This window comes from Monomorium pharaonis, chromosome 4 (assembly GCF_013373865.1).
Source record: "Monomorium pharaonis isolate MP-MQ-018 chromosome 4, ASM1337386v2, whole genome shotgun sequence".
Taxonomy (NCBI): domain Eukaryota; kingdom Metazoa; phylum Arthropoda; class Insecta; order Hymenoptera; family Formicidae; genus Monomorium; species Monomorium pharaonis.
The window spans coordinates 22,916,356-22,934,602 of record NC_050470.1 but is presented as its reverse complement, the minus strand read 5'-3'; the positions used below and the strand labels follow the sequence as shown (position 1 = coordinate 22,934,602).

The window sequence follows — 18,247 nt, the reverse complement described above, 5'->3', positions numbered from 1 at the left end:
TTTAGGACTAAAAAGATATAAAAAGTAAATTTTTATGAGAACTATTTGTGCGATACTCACAAATGATTAACATATATATGTAAAAAGGTAAATATGCAACAATAGCGTTACAATAGGCATTATTTTGGGGGTTAAATACTATGTCATTTCGATTTACATAGAGATGAAGATAGAAAGAAAAAAGACACATATTCCGCATATAACGACACTTGCCTCAGGTCGCGTAAATTGGCGGGATAATGTATGTCCGTGACACACGGAAGGTGAACGGGAAAGGGTTATCGCGGAGCAACGCAAGCGAAATTACAATGCCGCGCATTCGGTAAACCGACGAGCTTTCGTAATAAAACGCGGGCGGAAGGAGTCGTTTCACATTTGTGCTTTAATTAAAAGTGCACCGTGCTTTTTGCCGATTCACGCATACGCACGAGCGGAGTAAACATTACGCTTACAGCTTGACGCGAGACCGTTCGTTCGATCGGTCGTTATTCTGCATTACTCTGTTTGGCAATTAAACAGTTGCACGTAGCCTTTTGTTTATTTATTGAAATATCCATGTCTCGTATCCCGTTAAAAGTCTGAAAACGTGTATCTTTGTCATCTTTAAACGTCAAATTATCCAATTAATTGCTGACATTTAATTTTATTCATTTTGATAATTAAAATTAAATTTTATGCTATACAGATTATGTATTTATATTCCTGGATGTAATACAGAAGTTTTAATAATGAATTTTTTAGCAAATTTTTGATAACCATTTTAGTAAAAGTGTAATAAAAATCTTCAATTTTTTAATTTTTAATAAATCTATAATTAAATACATAATAAAAATGTACATTTTTAATATTAAAAATATAACAAAATTAAATTTTATATATACAAAGTTTTATAAATAAAATTTATTAAAAATTGTACAAGAGTGTAAACAAATATTTTGTATCAAGAAAGACACAATATTTGTAAAATAATATTAATATATAACAGGCTTTCCTTCAAAATAAAATTCCCAATGTTGTTGACTACAAAGAATTTTAACACGATACGAAAAAATATTTATTTTACGAATATTATACTTACATGTTGTGTTTGTTACTCCAGTAAAATTTATATGAAATAAAATGTATGTATTTATAAATATACAATATACATAATATAAATATTATAAAAGTATAGTAAAATTTACTATACTTTTAGTAAAATTTACTAAAGGAGTAATAAATTTTGTTATACTTTCAGTAAATTTTACTAAAAAGTATAGTAAAATTTCTTGAGGTCACACATTATTTTACAATTAGCAGATTTTGAGGGTAAATTTTCAGAGAAAATTCGCTCCGTGTATGTATTTTGTTGTACTTGCAATATGACACGTAATATCTAACATTTTGTAGCACATATAACGTAACTCGTGAAATTTCTTATCTATCCACTATTTTGATAGCAGATAATTTGAAATAATACTCCGTCCAATTTTTTGGTGCAAGGTTTTATAAAAAAAATATGCGAGTATTTTTTCTCGCAGATAATTGCCTCGCATGAACAAACGTGCATGGAATTCGTTTTCACATGTAAAATTAATTAAAATGCACAAAATAAAAGTGATGTCTGAACCTCTTCGTTCTCCATATGAACCAGTCTGCTACAGTATCGCATTCGTGCTATCAAAGCACTTTGTGGTCGGCCACAATGCCGCAATTGTGTTCATGCCGGCCGCAAGCACGCGCCTCGCAAGTTACGATCCAGTATATACGACTTGGTAGGATTTTCGTTGGTTCGTCAAAAATAATTAATGAAAATTTATCAATTTTCTCCTCTTTCACCGTAACGTCGTTCTCCGTGTGAAAGACACATCTCCCTTGCTAACGCGATTGACGATAAAGCTTTTTATGCTTGTCGTAATCTTATGCCCTCGCAAAATACATTAGCGCGTGTTGTGAGAGCTTAATGGGGGATATTGTTTGAAATATACAAAGCTTTGTAATAACTAGTTTTTACGATGAAATCTTTGCAAGCTTGTTTTTCAAACAAGCTTTTTAATATTAAAATAACAAACATAATATTAAAAATGTATTTATTTAAAAAAAAATATATATATTTTTCTCCAAAACTAACTTTTTATATGTAATTAAACAAAAAAATAAAGCGTTATTATTATATACATATATTATAATAACAATTGTTTATTACTTTTTAAAAATTTAAGTACATTTTGCTTCTTTTAAAAGATTTTAATTTAAATTTTAATAGTTTAATTAAAGTTCTGTTATAAAAATATTTAACATTAAATATTAAAATATTCAAATACGTGACAGCTTTGTTTCAAAGTTTCCTCAATGGTGATCAGCAAAATTGATTCCAAATTTATAGAAACTTCTGTTTGTGGCAAAAAAGCTTGAAATTCAGAATATTCAGTTTACATTTTATGACTCATTTATCGTAACTAGTTGCTATATAATAATTATCATCTTTAACGAATTAAAGTATAAAGAAATACATCTGATTATTTTAAAATCTGTAAAGTATTTTATTAGTATCCATTATTTTAACTCTATTTTTCATAAAAAGTAATACACTTTCTCGTGCATAAAATTATTATTTAAATATTCACGCAGGATATTATGCGATCAAAATAATATATTTCCATTCTACGTTATTAAAAGAAATGGTGCATAAAATCGACTAATACGTTTGCAGCCGGAAGTGGCGCGGTAATTCATTATCGATTAATCATTCGACGAATGTGTAGCATTATATCCGCACTGCCATTAATATCGATATCAGCTTTCGCGATTAACGCCGATTCGCGATGGATTAAACTTGATTCATCCGCGCGGAATCGGCATTTTATGGGAAAATAATTTACTCTGTAAAAGCACAGAAAAAAATTTTGTTTTTCCTCTTTTTAATGTTGTAAAATAAAAAAAAGCGGGTTTTTTACAATATAAAATCAAAGCTCTACCGCCAAGATTAGAGTCGTTGCAATATCGATATATTATATTTTTTCATATAGATATAAAATATATATCTTACTTAGCCAGTCATTATGTTGATTATTGTAATTAAGAGAGAATGGAGATAAAACTTATCTACATCTGCGCTATTAAAATCTGCTTCCACCACGATAACATTGGTTTCAAAGAAATTTCCATTTCTCTACGTCGTGCATCAATTTCACGCAAACGACAGAAATCGAGTGCACCCTGCGCAGTTTTAAGGCGCCGCAAGCTGCCAAATATCTGGCAACGTTTTCCTCAGCGACACGAGTCGCAGAAGAAACCCCTTTCTCTGGGAGGGTTGGGCGACGCGGTGGTGTGTTCGCTTGGGTGTTTGCGAGGCCGCGTAGTAGGGAGCTTGCGCCTAGCCAGGCCGACTGGCTCGAGCTTGCGAGCTTTCTAGCAGCAGCCAGTCGCCGGCTGCCGGGCCACGACCTCGCATCAACCCGGCTGCTCGTTCGATACTGCGCGCGAAAGAGCTTTCACCCACGTTTCTTCAATATAGTCTCTCGAATTTACATCCGAGCTTTTGACAGACCATTGTCTTCTACTACAATCTTTGTCTATTCGTGAAAATGTCACGAAAAGGGACAAGCAAAGTTCTGAAAACTGTGTAAAAATTATTAACCGTCCACAAGCTTTCTTACGCAGTGTTAAGTTATCGCAAGCTTCTGCAGTCATATTCATTATAATAACTGTTCGATTGACTCGTTTGACTTTTTTATTAATTTATTTGCAACGATTATATTCCATATATCCGTGAAAGTAAAAATTTCTGTAGTGCGCGGACTTTGCCGGAAATCAGGTGTAAGCTTCAAGCGCGGAATTCGGACGTGTAAGAATTTGTGTCAGGGATTGTGGTATCGAAGGTTGAAGGTCGAGGTCGGGTGTGAGAATTACGTCGTACGAAACAAGTGACGCCCATCGGTTGTTTTTCCGAGGAACAGCGGAGTATGGCGGATGGGTGACAGACGCGGGTCCACTGCAGGCTGAAGACGTTTTTCAGCATTGTTGGGACCATGTGAGGCTTCGACCATGAGGGTGAGCAAAGTGATTATAAAGATTTTTTTTTTATAGACGTCACTACAACAGTTAGAGAATCTTCGTCTTTCGAGTTCTTTTCTCGTAATACTTTGTGTGACTTGGGGGGGGGGGGTGATCTAGAAAAAATTTAACACTCTTTACACACGATTGAACAATTTTACCTGTGAAATTTTTTTTTTTGAACTGAGAACGTTATAATTAGATGTAACTTTATATATACCAATATATTTTTCAAAACAATCATACAAATATTCTTTGAAGATGTTATAGTATGTGAGTTATTGAAAAATGTTTTATACTTTTAAAAGTAATGAAAATTAACTTAAAAATAATAGAAAAGAACTATGTGAATATAAATTCTTACTCTACAAAAACAATGATATCCAAATCATATTTTAGAATTCGTGATTCGAAATACGATCGAAATCAATCAGTACTATGTAAAACATTATAAAATGTATTGAAAGATTAAGTTGAGGTATGATTTTTATATTTATTTTTTCCAATTGTTCAAAACTTGCAAAGAACTTATCCCTAATTTATAATTACGTAAATATAAACTTACTTTGCAATAATATAAGGAAATATAATAATTATATCGTGTTACGACTTATATATAACATATAAAGGTTTTATTTATTTTATTGTTGCAAATGTACAATTTCTTTGCGCAGAATTTACGAGAGAGATTCAACATGTATAATATTAAGTTTTCTATATTTAATATTTGTGTGAAAAAAATGCTTATTTAAAAAATAGATTATTTATATAATGGCTAATATTCACAAATTAACATATATACATATATTAATTTTATAATTAACTTCTCCACGGAAGCCACAGAGTTATTTAATTTATTTTTAGAATAATTGTTATTTAATACTTATAAACAGTATCTTCTTTTAAACAAAATATAATATAAAAATAAAACATTTAAAGACATAGTATATGACATAAATATATAAAGTTATCTGTTAAAGAAAAAATTAATGAGTTGAATTTCTATTTTATTTAAAAAAGATATTGTAATTGCGAAATAAATGAATATATCTGATGGTAATTTTATTCATTTAATGTTAAAAATAGCACAAAAATTTTTCACAGAACATACAGATAGAATCAGAAGTTATAAATTCCTTTGACTGAGCACGCATAGCATACCTAATATAACTTTTCACCTCTCCTCGAAAGTTTTAATTATTTCATGATAACTAATCTCTGTAATTGATTAACTGAACAATTCGGTAGCAAATTATTTCCATTGAAATTTACATTAATACCAACTTATTTCGATATGTATCTACTACACATTGTCTATTTTCAGTTTGCATGTAACATATCATTTGCAAAAGAAAAATAATTATACGTACAAAAGTTTTTGGAAGCTTTTCCATAATAAGCTGTATCTTTTAAAAAAATATTTTTAATAAATGTTTATTTGTGCAGAAGATTTCACAGTCTATTGCATAGAAAATTTATTCTAGAAAATAATATCAATCTTAACCTGCTTTTACGGAATAATTTAAAGCCAAATAAAATGCATTTAGATGCGACGAAACTTATAATAAAAGGAATGATTTAAGTGACAACAGATTAAAGTCATCTGAGAAATACAGTGGGTTAGCTCTCTCTCACTCTCTCTTTTTCTTCGTTGCTGTCGACCCCGTAACACCAACACCATAATACCCTTGGGCGAATTTTCCATGGTAGTTGAAGCGCAACGTGGCATAACTTCTACTAACTTAGCCGAGTCAAATTGGGAAGTGTCCTAGACTGCAGTACTTCGAAATGACTTAATCGATGACGTTCAAATTTTGTATCGTCTTAACTATCATAATTGAAATAACTCCTTTAATTTACATGTAATAATTATCTTCAACTCTATAATATTACGCATAAATTCTTATCTTCTAAATTCTGTAAAACATTTAAATATTTTATTTGTATATATTTATGCATATTATAAAAATATATATAAACATAAAATATACATCAATAAATATATACAATAAAATATATACAGAAATTATATTTATTAATTATATTTATTTCAATTTACATATTGTAAACTTATAAATTGAAAGTTAAAATTTACATTTTTTTTATATAATAAAATTTAATTCAATGTACATTGTAACAGGTTTCTTTATTGTATTTTTGTATCATTCAAAAAGTTACAACAAATCACTCTAAAATTTAAAGAGGTTTTTAACTACATCGTCTTTGAGATGCTGAACCACTATTCGAGTCTATTAAAAGATGCATACCATGATAAACTCGGAAACTCGCCATACTAGGCAAGTTCGGTCGTAAACTTGGGTGGTAAATTTTATTTGCACGGCTAACACGCGTCGGTACTTGCCAAAGATTTTCCCTTTGATAGTTTCGAACACAGGTTGAAAAAAATCGTTCGAGAGACACTCACGACATACTTCGTTTTAAGCTCCAGTTGGCGCGAGAAATTTCGAAAAGTTCGGGACAGGTGTCGACGAAACATCCTCCAAGATAAATTACACGTTTCGTCTGGCAAAAAAATCCTGTTTTAAAACTTTAAGCGATGAATTAAGTTTGCAAGTATCTGGTTTCGCGTTGTAAACATCGTCTTTGTAAAATAGTTTTCCCATAATTACAATCTTGTTGTATAACTGAAAATACTCAAAAATGTAATTAAGGTAAAGTCCTGTATTTCCGGCAATCTGTGAGTGCAAAAAATGATATGAAAATGAAAGATACGCTAATAAAAAGTCACCAATTAAGAACATAATCAGCAACTGATCTCGGACTTCGGTAAATGCTGGAATCTGCGAGCTTTCCTTGAATTTCAAGCTTGATATTTATATTAGCAATGCAAATTGGAGTCGGACGCGGCTAGCAACAACAACCAACGGGGAGCACGTCCATACAACATTCTGTGAGCGTTTACATAAAAGTGAAATTAGTAGACATAAATATAGTTTACATCTGTATATTTTGTTTCTTTTTAAATGTAATGAAGTTGCAATTTTTATAAAAGTAATTTTGGTGTAGAATTAAATGAAACTCGAGCTTTTTAAACACACGAGTAAAAATTACGTTTCTTTGACATTAAGTGGAATACAGTTTACATTTATGTTTTTTTCTAAAGTGAAGTATTTGTTAACGTAACATATAAAACGCACTTTAAATTGTTAAAAACATAAACAATAAACGTTTACAGCTAAGTACACACATATCACCGAGAAATACAACATTATGTGCTCGTATAACGGAATATCAAAAACTTTGCTTTTAACAATTATTCGTTTTCTTAATGCGTTAGCTATAAGTAAGTTAACAATGTATTTAGTTTTCTGAAATTGTTAGACAATAATAATATTATGCTATTTCTTATTCTGATAATTTAGATTTAGTGGGCTTTATACAAATATTTTAAATAATTTTTTTTTGGATACAGATTTGATGCAGGTACAATGTAAACGAATTATATCTTTAAGGTATTCTATTTAAAAAAAGTAGTTTTTATCACCCAACGGGAAAATTATACATTTTTCATAATTAAAATAGACAAGGCAAGATTTAGTTGACACAATTTTAGTTTAAAATTATGCTTTTAATTAAGTCAACACTTAAATAGTATAGAAATGGTGAGTTTAAGTACGAAGTTGTTGAAAGAGACGCAATATCAGACCGTAATGTAGTCCAATTCTTATTAAAGTGAAATTGAAAATGCTTAAATTAAATTAGTTACGCCACTTTCAATATAGTAGAAATAATCCATTTATTTTTTATAATTAATTTTAACACGGGAATTACACAGAATATATTTAGCGTATATTAATACATAATTATGTACATAAAACTCATCAAAACCAAAGTTTTCGTTCAATATAACAACTGCTTTTATATAGAAACTTGTTACACTTGTGTAACAAGTGTAATGAATACTACAGTAATTGAATTAACGGGATTCCGATTCTCGATAGATTTTGTGCAATCCGTTTACGATTGTAAATATTAAATGGTTTTATTGTAATAATAATACATTGTATCGTGTTGAAAACAGAATTTAGTAAAGAAGCATATGAACGATGTTTTTTATGAAGATAAATTTGAATGTTTAGACACAACTTAATTATCTCGGAATTTGGAATCGAATATAATTAAACAAAAAATATAACAGAAGATTTAATATTGAACTATATAAATGCTATTGTATCAAATATAAACATTCATGCAATGAAATCAGATAAAGAGTAGCTATGCACATGTGTTAACCAGCATACGATACGCGAGATTATTATTGTACCATTTGTATGTATCTAAATCACATCTCCGTTTATTTCAGTAATTTTCACATCTAATATGAAAAAATATTTCGTCAAGATTTATTAAAAATTTTATAATATGAGCCATGTCAAATAACTTTGATAATCTGAACAACTTTTTTTGTTTAATATTTGAGTTTTTAAAAGTTTGTTGATTATACGTTAGGAATTTATATTGGGACTGTATATGTATTGAGAATTTATATTAATATTAATTATTCGATATGAATGCACCCCAGAGCAAATGATCAGAAGATTTTCATTTACAGCGAATAACGCTTTTAACGTGACTGTTGCTACATGACTCGTAATATCTATCGACCTAATTCTACATTTAATTATTGGCAAAAATTTTAGTAACAAATAAATATAAAATAAATATAAAATTTATAACGTATCGTAAAGTATGCAATTAGTACAGTAAACAATTTGCGTAATCGGATGATAGATATTTATTTTTCCATAAAATAATTTTTAATGATTTCCAATATTAGTTGGAAAGGAAACGAAGCAAACGAATGAGATAATTTGTACGATTCTGGAAACTTTTAAAACTTTTGATATACATATAATATAAATAACAATATTATTATTTTTATAACAAAGAATTGTAGGTAAAAGATAAATTTGATAAAATAAATATATACATGCAAATATAAAAGTTTTAGATGGCCTGACCGATAAAAATTTGATGTCCCGAATCGCCGAGAATACAGCTGAGTGAGCGCTCGATTCTCACGATGCCGGCTGTATAATTATGTATTCCCTCGTTGATCGAAATCCCCCCGTTTTCCATCTGAGCGACCATACTCGCACCGCTGTCCGTCGAGACACACTTCGATGATATCCGCGCCGATTCAAGCGGAACATCTTGTATCGCTCGTCCATAAATCGCCACCAGCGTGCATGGCGATATCGTTAGCATATGTATTGCATTTTACTCGTCCCGGTATTAGCGTCCTCAAGGATTGGGCAGTTTTGCATTGAAAGATTACGTAGTAAGAGGAGATATTACATGCATTGAATGTGCTATAAAAGATGTGACGTGCATGATACACCTAACTAAACGTCATCGAGAAATGGGAGACTATTTCGGTTGGCCGAAACGAAAATACAATTAATAAAAAGAACAATACACAAAGAGAAGGTCTACAGACTGTACACTGTAAAAAATTTTTGTAAAATTACAACTATAATAGGAGGTAATTTTGAGACCTACTAATTGTAAATTTTTATGTGTATGTAACTTTGTATATAAATTTTGCAATAATTTCTTAATTTGTTTTTTAAACTTATGTATACACTATAAACAAATTTATTACAAATGAAATTATTTTTACTTGAAATACTGCAAAATTATAGACAAGAGAAAATTTACAACTATTATAGTTGGTCTCAAAATTACCCTTATTATAGTTATAATTTTACAATGATTTTTTACAATATTAAGATCAAATATAAGTAATTATTTTTGTTTTCACCGTTATATTATTAATGTACATTTTTACCAAAGTAAATTAATCTCGGTTTAATTTACTTTTTGTCTTTTACTACACTTTAATTCTAAATAAAATTTAATTTAATTTAATTTTAAAAAACTAAATTAAATCTAGTAGATTAAATTAATTTACACTGGTAGAAATGGATATAAAAGATAAATATCCCAAAATTAACTGAGCGCCAGAAAGATAAACAAATAAATTAAACCGCATTTATCTATAAACTGCCAAAGTTTGTCGTAGTTTGATTACATCGTCGATCTTTGATCTCCCGCATAAGCGGAGAGAACTAAGATGCTGGTTGATTATATATGGTATTTACGGAGACCTTAGTCTAGAGCAACTATAAGGGCAAGCCGTAAATTGAGAAACTTTGAAATTCCCGGTGTCACCGTGCATGTTGCTCCACGCAAGCTGCGCTGGCGTCAAAATGTTCTTTTACGCGATTTGAAACGTCACAAAGTAATAATCCACGAAAACTACGGCGTACTTTGTAAAAGTAAACGTTCCGATGAACAATCCATAGTTCTCTAAACTATTCACACCAAGCAAATTTGCAAAGAAGTTCCAACTTGGACATAATTTTAAGAGGTTTATTTTTATTCCACATCTAATTTAGAAAAATAATAATAGCGTACAGAAGGACAGTTTTGCTCATATAAGCTTTAAAAATTTAGTTATATATAAATAAACTTAAAAATAATTTTTATTGGATCGCAAAAATAACTGTATAGAACACTTAAGCTGGTTGCTGCCAAAGTCTGTTGCAGCATTATTATAATGCTTGAATGTTATCTAGTTACTTTGATGAACAAAATTATTTTTAGAGATCTATATCTAGCTCTCTTTTTAAAAACTTCAACAAAACGATTCTTTCTGTATAGCAATGCTAATATTATTGTGCAGCTCAATTTTTATATCTGAAAAAAATGTGTAAGAAAAGCATTTCCACATTCATCCGAATAATTGTAATCTCTGTTATAAAATTGCTGCGAATTGCATCGCGCTAATACCGATCAAGTGCTTAATACGTTCAATCCCATTTGATTTACTTTTCTAATTGTGTTGCTAGCGTCTAAACGGAACGTCTTCGGAATCTAAGTTACTACGGCGAATCCGTGGCGCGGATTCGTAATACTGTAATAACTCACAAATCCTACTTACGACACAATCCGACCCAGCATCCGATCGTTCGGCGCGGCAGAGCGCAGCGTTCCAACTAGAACCGCAAGTAATTTATTTGGGTTCGCCAGCACGAATACGAATAATCATTCGGACTCTCGCGAGCGCGCCGCGTTTTCATAATCCTCTTACATTTTCGGCGAATTGGGTCGCCGGAAATTATATGTTGTTATATTTGCAGTCGGTCCTTCTGCCGGTCCACTCTGAATGTGCTGTACGAATTAGAAATGAAATCGATATAATATGCATAAAACTTTTATTCAAAGTTTCATCAAATATAACTACTGCATTGACACTGCAATTTACAAAAGAAGATAATTGAAAGAAGAGAGAAATTATAAAATAATGTTGCGGACAAAGAACCTGAGGTGGAAAAATAATTGCAAATAAGAAATTGTTTCAAGTTGAGATTCTCATTTTTAGATTTTAGCGGAAACTTTTTATTATGTTAATAATTAAGAAAAATAATTATTTATTTATTTTATTATAAACAGAGTAAAGATATCTGTATTAAGAAAATTGCTTCCTGAGCTTTAGTTCGTATTTGCATATAGTTTCATCTTACGAACGTTATCCTTTTCATCCTTGCGTAATGCATAAGAATACTTCGGAGCGAAATGCTGACTGGCGTCGTTTTTCTTTCCTACCTTTTCAATTATTTGACATCTATAAAAAGTCTTGACGACGACAAAAAGGTATGGGAAATTGCTTGCCGGCCTGAGAGGTTACCATCGAAGTTCCGATCGTTGTGGCGGATTTGCATGTTTAATGTAATCACGTTAATCGACTAAAAAGATTCGGGCGTGCGAACGCGTCGTGTGGGTGGAAACAGGTGGAAAAGGATTAAGAGATTCTCGCTGCTTCTTGCAAAGTATCCATAAGCATCCTGTAACGAACTCAGGCGTAGCAAAAGTTTTCACAGCCCCTTATAAGCGCGCTGTTCTGCTTGAACGAACGCTCCATTACCATTCATGGCGATCAGAGAGCTGATTGAAAAGTTATTATAAGCACTGCTATGCTCTCGGAACATCGAGAAAATGAGAAACGGGAAAACTTGTGATGATATAATGTTTCATTACGATCAATTTTATCTCTCATCGTAAAACGCTTAAATATTTTTTTATTCTGAATAATGAATTGTTTCATTATTACAATCTCTAGGTATTAGGATATTAAGCGTTGAATAACCATACACAAGATATTTTATCGCGACTATCAGCGCGTGCGACGTAAAATTTTAATGAAACCGTAAACGTAAATATTATACGTGCAACGTTATGCATAACCAAGTTTCACAGCATATTAATAGCATATTAATAACTACAATAATCTAAATAATTTATTATCCGAACGTCCATCTCTGTCATCTTTGTGAAAAAAAATAACAATATTATTTCTATGCGTTCGTAAATGAAAAGAATAAACAGATGTATGTATAACGAGAAACGATATCATTGTATGCGGGTGCTACTTTTAAACTTAGAGCGTGGGTTATAACCCAGTTTCTTTCCATTCTTGTGGATTTTGTTATGTGTGAAGCTTGTACCTTAATATACTTTCGATTTAACGAGACGCTATTTTTAAAATATCGAATACTCGAAGTACATTATCTGCCGTATTGCTAATATTAATGAAAAAGAGATAATTTTTTCTACATGGAGTAATTACTTTTTTTTTAAGGCATATATTGTTCCGTTAACATTACATAAAACTTGAATACAAAGAACATACATATATTTGTTAGCGGATAATTTAGGAACATTACATATGTTTAGTATTTTGTAAACTGCAATTGTTTACTTTTACTAGGTTACTTTTACGCTTTTTTAATTCCGCATCACATAGTGTTTAACATTTCTTTTTCATAGAATATGTTTAAAAAATAATTTGCAACAACATAGAAATAAAATTTAGTGTTTTATCTGCTTTGTAACGAAAACATGTTTCGCTAATTATGGAAATGCAAATGTCTTATCTATAATTACGTTATTACGGAATTAAAAACAATTGCCACAAAATTGTTATTATCGTTTTAAGTATCTTTTAGATTTACATGTGTGCTCCAACAAATTGTAATTCAATTACAAGGTGTTTCTGTTCCACTGTTGTAAAAGCGTTATGGTAAAAGAGCGAGATTCGTTCCGCGATGAAATATAAATTTCTGATCGCGCCGGTGAATTATAGACGTGCTTGGAAAAACGGCTGACCGGTGCTTTTTCCATTAAAATGTTTAAATGATTTAGCGAACACGCTCGTACGCGCTGCGACCGCGAAATATTTCCTCGTGGCTGATGAAGGAAAGGAAAGTGCAAGGCAAGGGCGAAATTAATAACGAAATGCAACGTTAAATGGAAAAATATCATATCGGCGCGAAGTACCATTTTTAATTTTACGCTGTGAGAACTCGATCGAAGGATAGAGAGGCCGCGGCTTAGACGAAAAGTAACGGAGGAAAATAAAGAGAAATGTCGCATCATCGACGAGAGAGAAAAGTGAGATAATAAATAAGCGGAGAACATTCCGCGGTGAATTATATATGTGCCTGAATCGGCGACCGAGGTTATATCGGGGAAAGTTACGGTCGAGTTTGCTAACAAATGCGGATAAGGATTTAAATGTAGCTAGCCTCCCTCGTCCTATTCGCGGAAATTGATTTTCTTGAAAAAAGATGAGCGCGATTCAAATAATGCGACTTTATTGGAGTAACAAGATTTTGTGATGAGCGGTTTCCGAGATATTTGAGGATGTCTAAGAATAAAAAGATTGGCTCAAGTATCAGCTAATCGCATGAATATTGTTACAATGTTCGTGGAAAACGATCGTTTATAATGATATAATGATTAAATTACATTGAAAAAGACGTATTAGTTCGTAATTAATATATTAATGTTACATTCTTGAAATTTCCAAAATTCCTAGTAACAATTTGCAGTTTGAATATTGCTAATATTGGTATTATTAATCGTGAACAAAAATTAATAATTTATTAATTATTTTAAATGGTAATAATTTGATACAAAAACTATCCTATCTAAAAAAGGAGATGTTAAATCGAATCGAATTTATTGTTGCCGCTTTTCCGAGATGCTGATTGGCTGTCTCGCTATAAAGTTGTTAAGTGCGTTGTGACTGTCTTCACTTCGTGTCATTTCCAGCTGTCAAACTACTTCGTGTCATTTTCAGCTGTCAAACTGTCACTTTTGATAGCTGATTGAAATAATTACAAGAAATCAGGGAAAAAGAAAAAAGAGCCAGATAAAAAATATACGAGAGGAAGAGAAAGAGAGAGAGAGAGAAAGAGAGAAAGGGGGGGGGAGAAGTAAGAATCCTTTCTAAAAAAGGGCATGGCATCGATACTCGCATCTCTCGAAGTATTGTTGTCGCTTTTCCGCGATGCCGATTAAACGTGTGTCAATAGTTTTTAAAAAAGTTATGGTGTTGTAATTAATAAAAACATTTTTTTAAAAATTATTTTGCCCGGAAAACTTGAATTTTGAAAGCTGGACGTGAAGTGCTAATTGAATATCGACAGATTTATCTATTTTAACGCAGTTTTCATATAGTTCCGGACGCGTCCAATAATTTTCTAAAAAGTTCCAGTGATATAATTAATTAAAACATTTTTTAAACAATTATTTTGTCCGAAAAACTTGACTTTTGCGGGCTAAAGGTAAGATGCTGTTCAAATATCGACAGTTCTATTTATTTTAACGGAATTCTTATATAGTTCCGGACGCGTACAATAAATTTCTAAAGAGTTCCGGTAATATAATTAATTAAAACATTTTTTAAACAATTATTTTGCCCGAAAAACTTGAATTTCTAAGACTACACGTCAAGTGCTATTCGAATATTGACAGATCTATTTATTTTAACGAAATTCTCATATAGTTTGGGACGCGTACAATATGTTTCTGTAAAGTTCCGGTGATATAATTAATTAAAACATTTTTTAAACAATTATTTTGTTTGAAAAACTTGAATTTCTAAGGCTACACGACAAGTGCTAATCGAATATCGACAGATCTATTTATTTGAAGGTAATTCTCATATAGTTCGGGACGCTTACAATATGTTTCTATAAAGTTCAGGTGATATAATTAATTAAAACATTTTTTAAACAATTATTTTGCCCAAAAAACTTGAATTTTTGAGGCTACACGACAAGTGCTAATCGAATATCGACAGATCTATGTATTTTAACGTAATTCTCATATAGTTCGGGACGCGTAAAATATGTTTCTATAAAGTTCAGGTGATATAATTAATTAAAACATTTTTTAAACAATTATTTTGCTTGAAAAACTTGAATTTCTAAAGCTACACGACAAGTGCTAATCGAATATCGACAGATCTATTTATTTGAACGTAATTCTCATATAGTTTGGGACGCGTACAATATGTTTCTGTAAAGTTCCGGTGATATAATTAATTAGAACATTTTTTAAACAATTATTTTGCTTGAAAAACTTGAATTTCAAAGGCTACACGTCAAGTGCTATTTGAATATCGACAGATCTATTTATTTTAACGTAATTCTCATATAGTTCGGGACGCGTACAATATGTTTCTATAAAGTTCCGGTGATATAATTAATTAGAACATTTTTTAAACAATTATTATGCTTGAAAAACTTGAATTTCTAAGACTACACGACAAGTGCTAATCGAATATCGACAGATCTAATTATTTTAACGTAATTCTCATATAGCTCGGGACGCGTACAATATGTTTCTGTAGAGTTCCGTTGATATAATTAATTAAAACATTTTTTAAACAATTATTTTGCCCAAAAAACTTGAATTTTTGAGGCTACACGACAAGTGCTAATCGAATATCGACAGATCTAATTATTTTAACGTAATTCTCATATAGATCGGGACGCGTACAATATGTTTCTATAAAGTTCAGATGATATAATTAATTAGAACATTTTTTAAACAATTATTTTGCCCGAAAAACTTGAATTTCTAAGGCTACACGTCAAGTGCTATTTGAATATCGACAGATCTATTTATTTCAACGTAATTCTCATATAGTTCAGGACGCGTACAATATGTTTCTATAAAGTTCCGGTGATATAATTAATTAGAACATTTTTTAAACAATTATTATGCTTGAAAAACTTGAATTTCTAAGGCTACACGACAAGTGCTAATCGAATATCGACAGATCTAATTATTTTAACGTAATTCTCATATAGTTCGGGACGCGTACAATATGTTTTTGTAAAGTTCCGGTGATATAATTAATTAGAACATTTTTTAAACAATTATTATGCTTGAAAAACTTGAATTTCTAAGGCTACACGACAAGTGCTAATCGAATATCGACAGATCTAATTATTTTAACGTAATTCTCATATAGTTCGGGACGCTTACAATATGTTTCTATAAAGTTCAGGTGATATAATTAATTAAAACATTTTTTAAACAATTATTTTGCCCAAAAAACTTGAATTTTTGAGGCTACACGACAAGTGCTAATCGAATATCGACAGATCTATGTATTTTAACGTAATTCTCATATAGTTCGGGACGCGTACAATATGTTTCTATAAAGTTCAGGTGATATAATTAATTAGAACATTTTTTAAACAATTATTTTGCTTGAAAAACTTGAATTTCTAAGGCTACACGACAAGTGCTAATCGAATATCGACAGATCTAATTATTTTAACGTAATTCTCATATAGTTCGGGACGCGTACAATATGTTTCTATAAAGTTCCGGTGATATAATTAATTAGAACATTTTTTAAACAATTATTTTGCCCGAAAAACTTGAATTTCTAAGGCTACACGTCAAGTGCTATTTGAATATCGACAGATCTATTTATTTTAACGTAATTCTCATATAGTTCGGGACGCGTACAATATGTTTCTATAAAGTTCCGGTGATATAATTAATTAGAACATTTTTTAAACAATTATTTTGCTTGAAAAACTTGAATTTCTAAGGCTACACGACAAGTGCTAATCGAATATCGACAGATCTAATTATTTTAACGTAATTCTCATATAGTTCGGGACGCGTACAATATGTTTCTATAAAGTTCCGGTGATATAATTAATTAGAACATTTTTTAAACAATTATTTTGCCCAAAAAACTTGAATTTTTGAGGCTACACGACAAGTGCTAATCGAATATTGACAGATCTATGTATTTTAACGTAATTCTCATATAGTTCGGGACGCGTACAATATGTTTCTATAAAGTTCCGGTGATATAATTAATTAAAACATTTTTTAAACAATTATTATGCTTGAAAAACTTGAATTTCTAAGGCTACACGACAAGTGCTAATCGAATATCGACAGATCTAATTATTTTAACGTAATTCTCATATAGTTCGGGACGCTTACAATATGTTTCTATAAAGTTCAGGTGATATAATTAATTAAAACATTTTTTAAACAATTATTTTGCCCAAAAAACTTGAATTTTTGAGGCTACACGACAAGTGCTAATCGAATATCGACAGATCTATGTATTTTAACGTAATTCTCATATAGTTCGGGACGCGTACAATATGTTTCTATAAAGTTCCGGTGATATAATTAATTAGAACATTTTTTAAACAATTATTATGCTTGAAAAACTTGAATTTCTAAGGCTACACGACAAGTGCTAATCGAATATCGACAGATCTAATTATTTTAACGTAATTCTCATATAGTTCGGGACGCTTACAATATGTTTCTATAAAGTTCAGGTGATATAATTAATTAAAACATTTTTTAAACAATTATTTTGCCCAAAAAACTTGAATTTTTGAGGCTACACGACAAGTGCTAATCGAATATCGACAGATCTATGTATTTTAACGTAATTCTCATATAGTTCGGGACGCGTACAATATGTTTCTATAAAGTTCCGGTTATATAATTAATTAGAACATTTTTTAAACAATTATTATGCTTGAAAAACTTGAATTTCTAAGGCTACACGACAAGTGCTAATCGAATATCGACAGATCTAATTATTTTAACGTAATTCTCATATAGTTCGGGACGCGTACAATATGTTTCTATAAAGTTCCGGTGATGTAATTAATTAGAACATTTTTTAAACAATTATTATGCTTGAAAAACTTGAATTTCTAAGGCTACACGACAAGTGCTAATCGAATATCGACAGATCTAATTATTTTAACGTAATTCTCATATAGTTCGGGACGCGTACAATATGTTTCTATAATGTTCCGGTTATATAATTAATTAGAAC

At 30.7% G+C, this 18,247-nt stretch overlaps 1 protein-coding gene across 1 annotated transcript in view; it reads left to right on the top strand.

The window, feature by feature from the left end:
- The first annotated feature begins 3,376 nt into the window (after positions 1-3,376).
- The window catches only part of LOC105834509 (dipeptidase 1), a 112,131-nt gene continuing 97,260 nt past the window's right edge, over positions 3,377-18,247 (top strand). Inside the window, exon 1 of the mRNA XM_012677048.3 lies at positions 3,377-4,032. Coding sequence (XP_012532502.1) covers positions 4,027-4,032 — 6 coding nt within the window. The 5' untranslated portion in view covers positions 3,377-4,026. The remainder of the gene's footprint in view (positions 4,033-18,247) is intronic.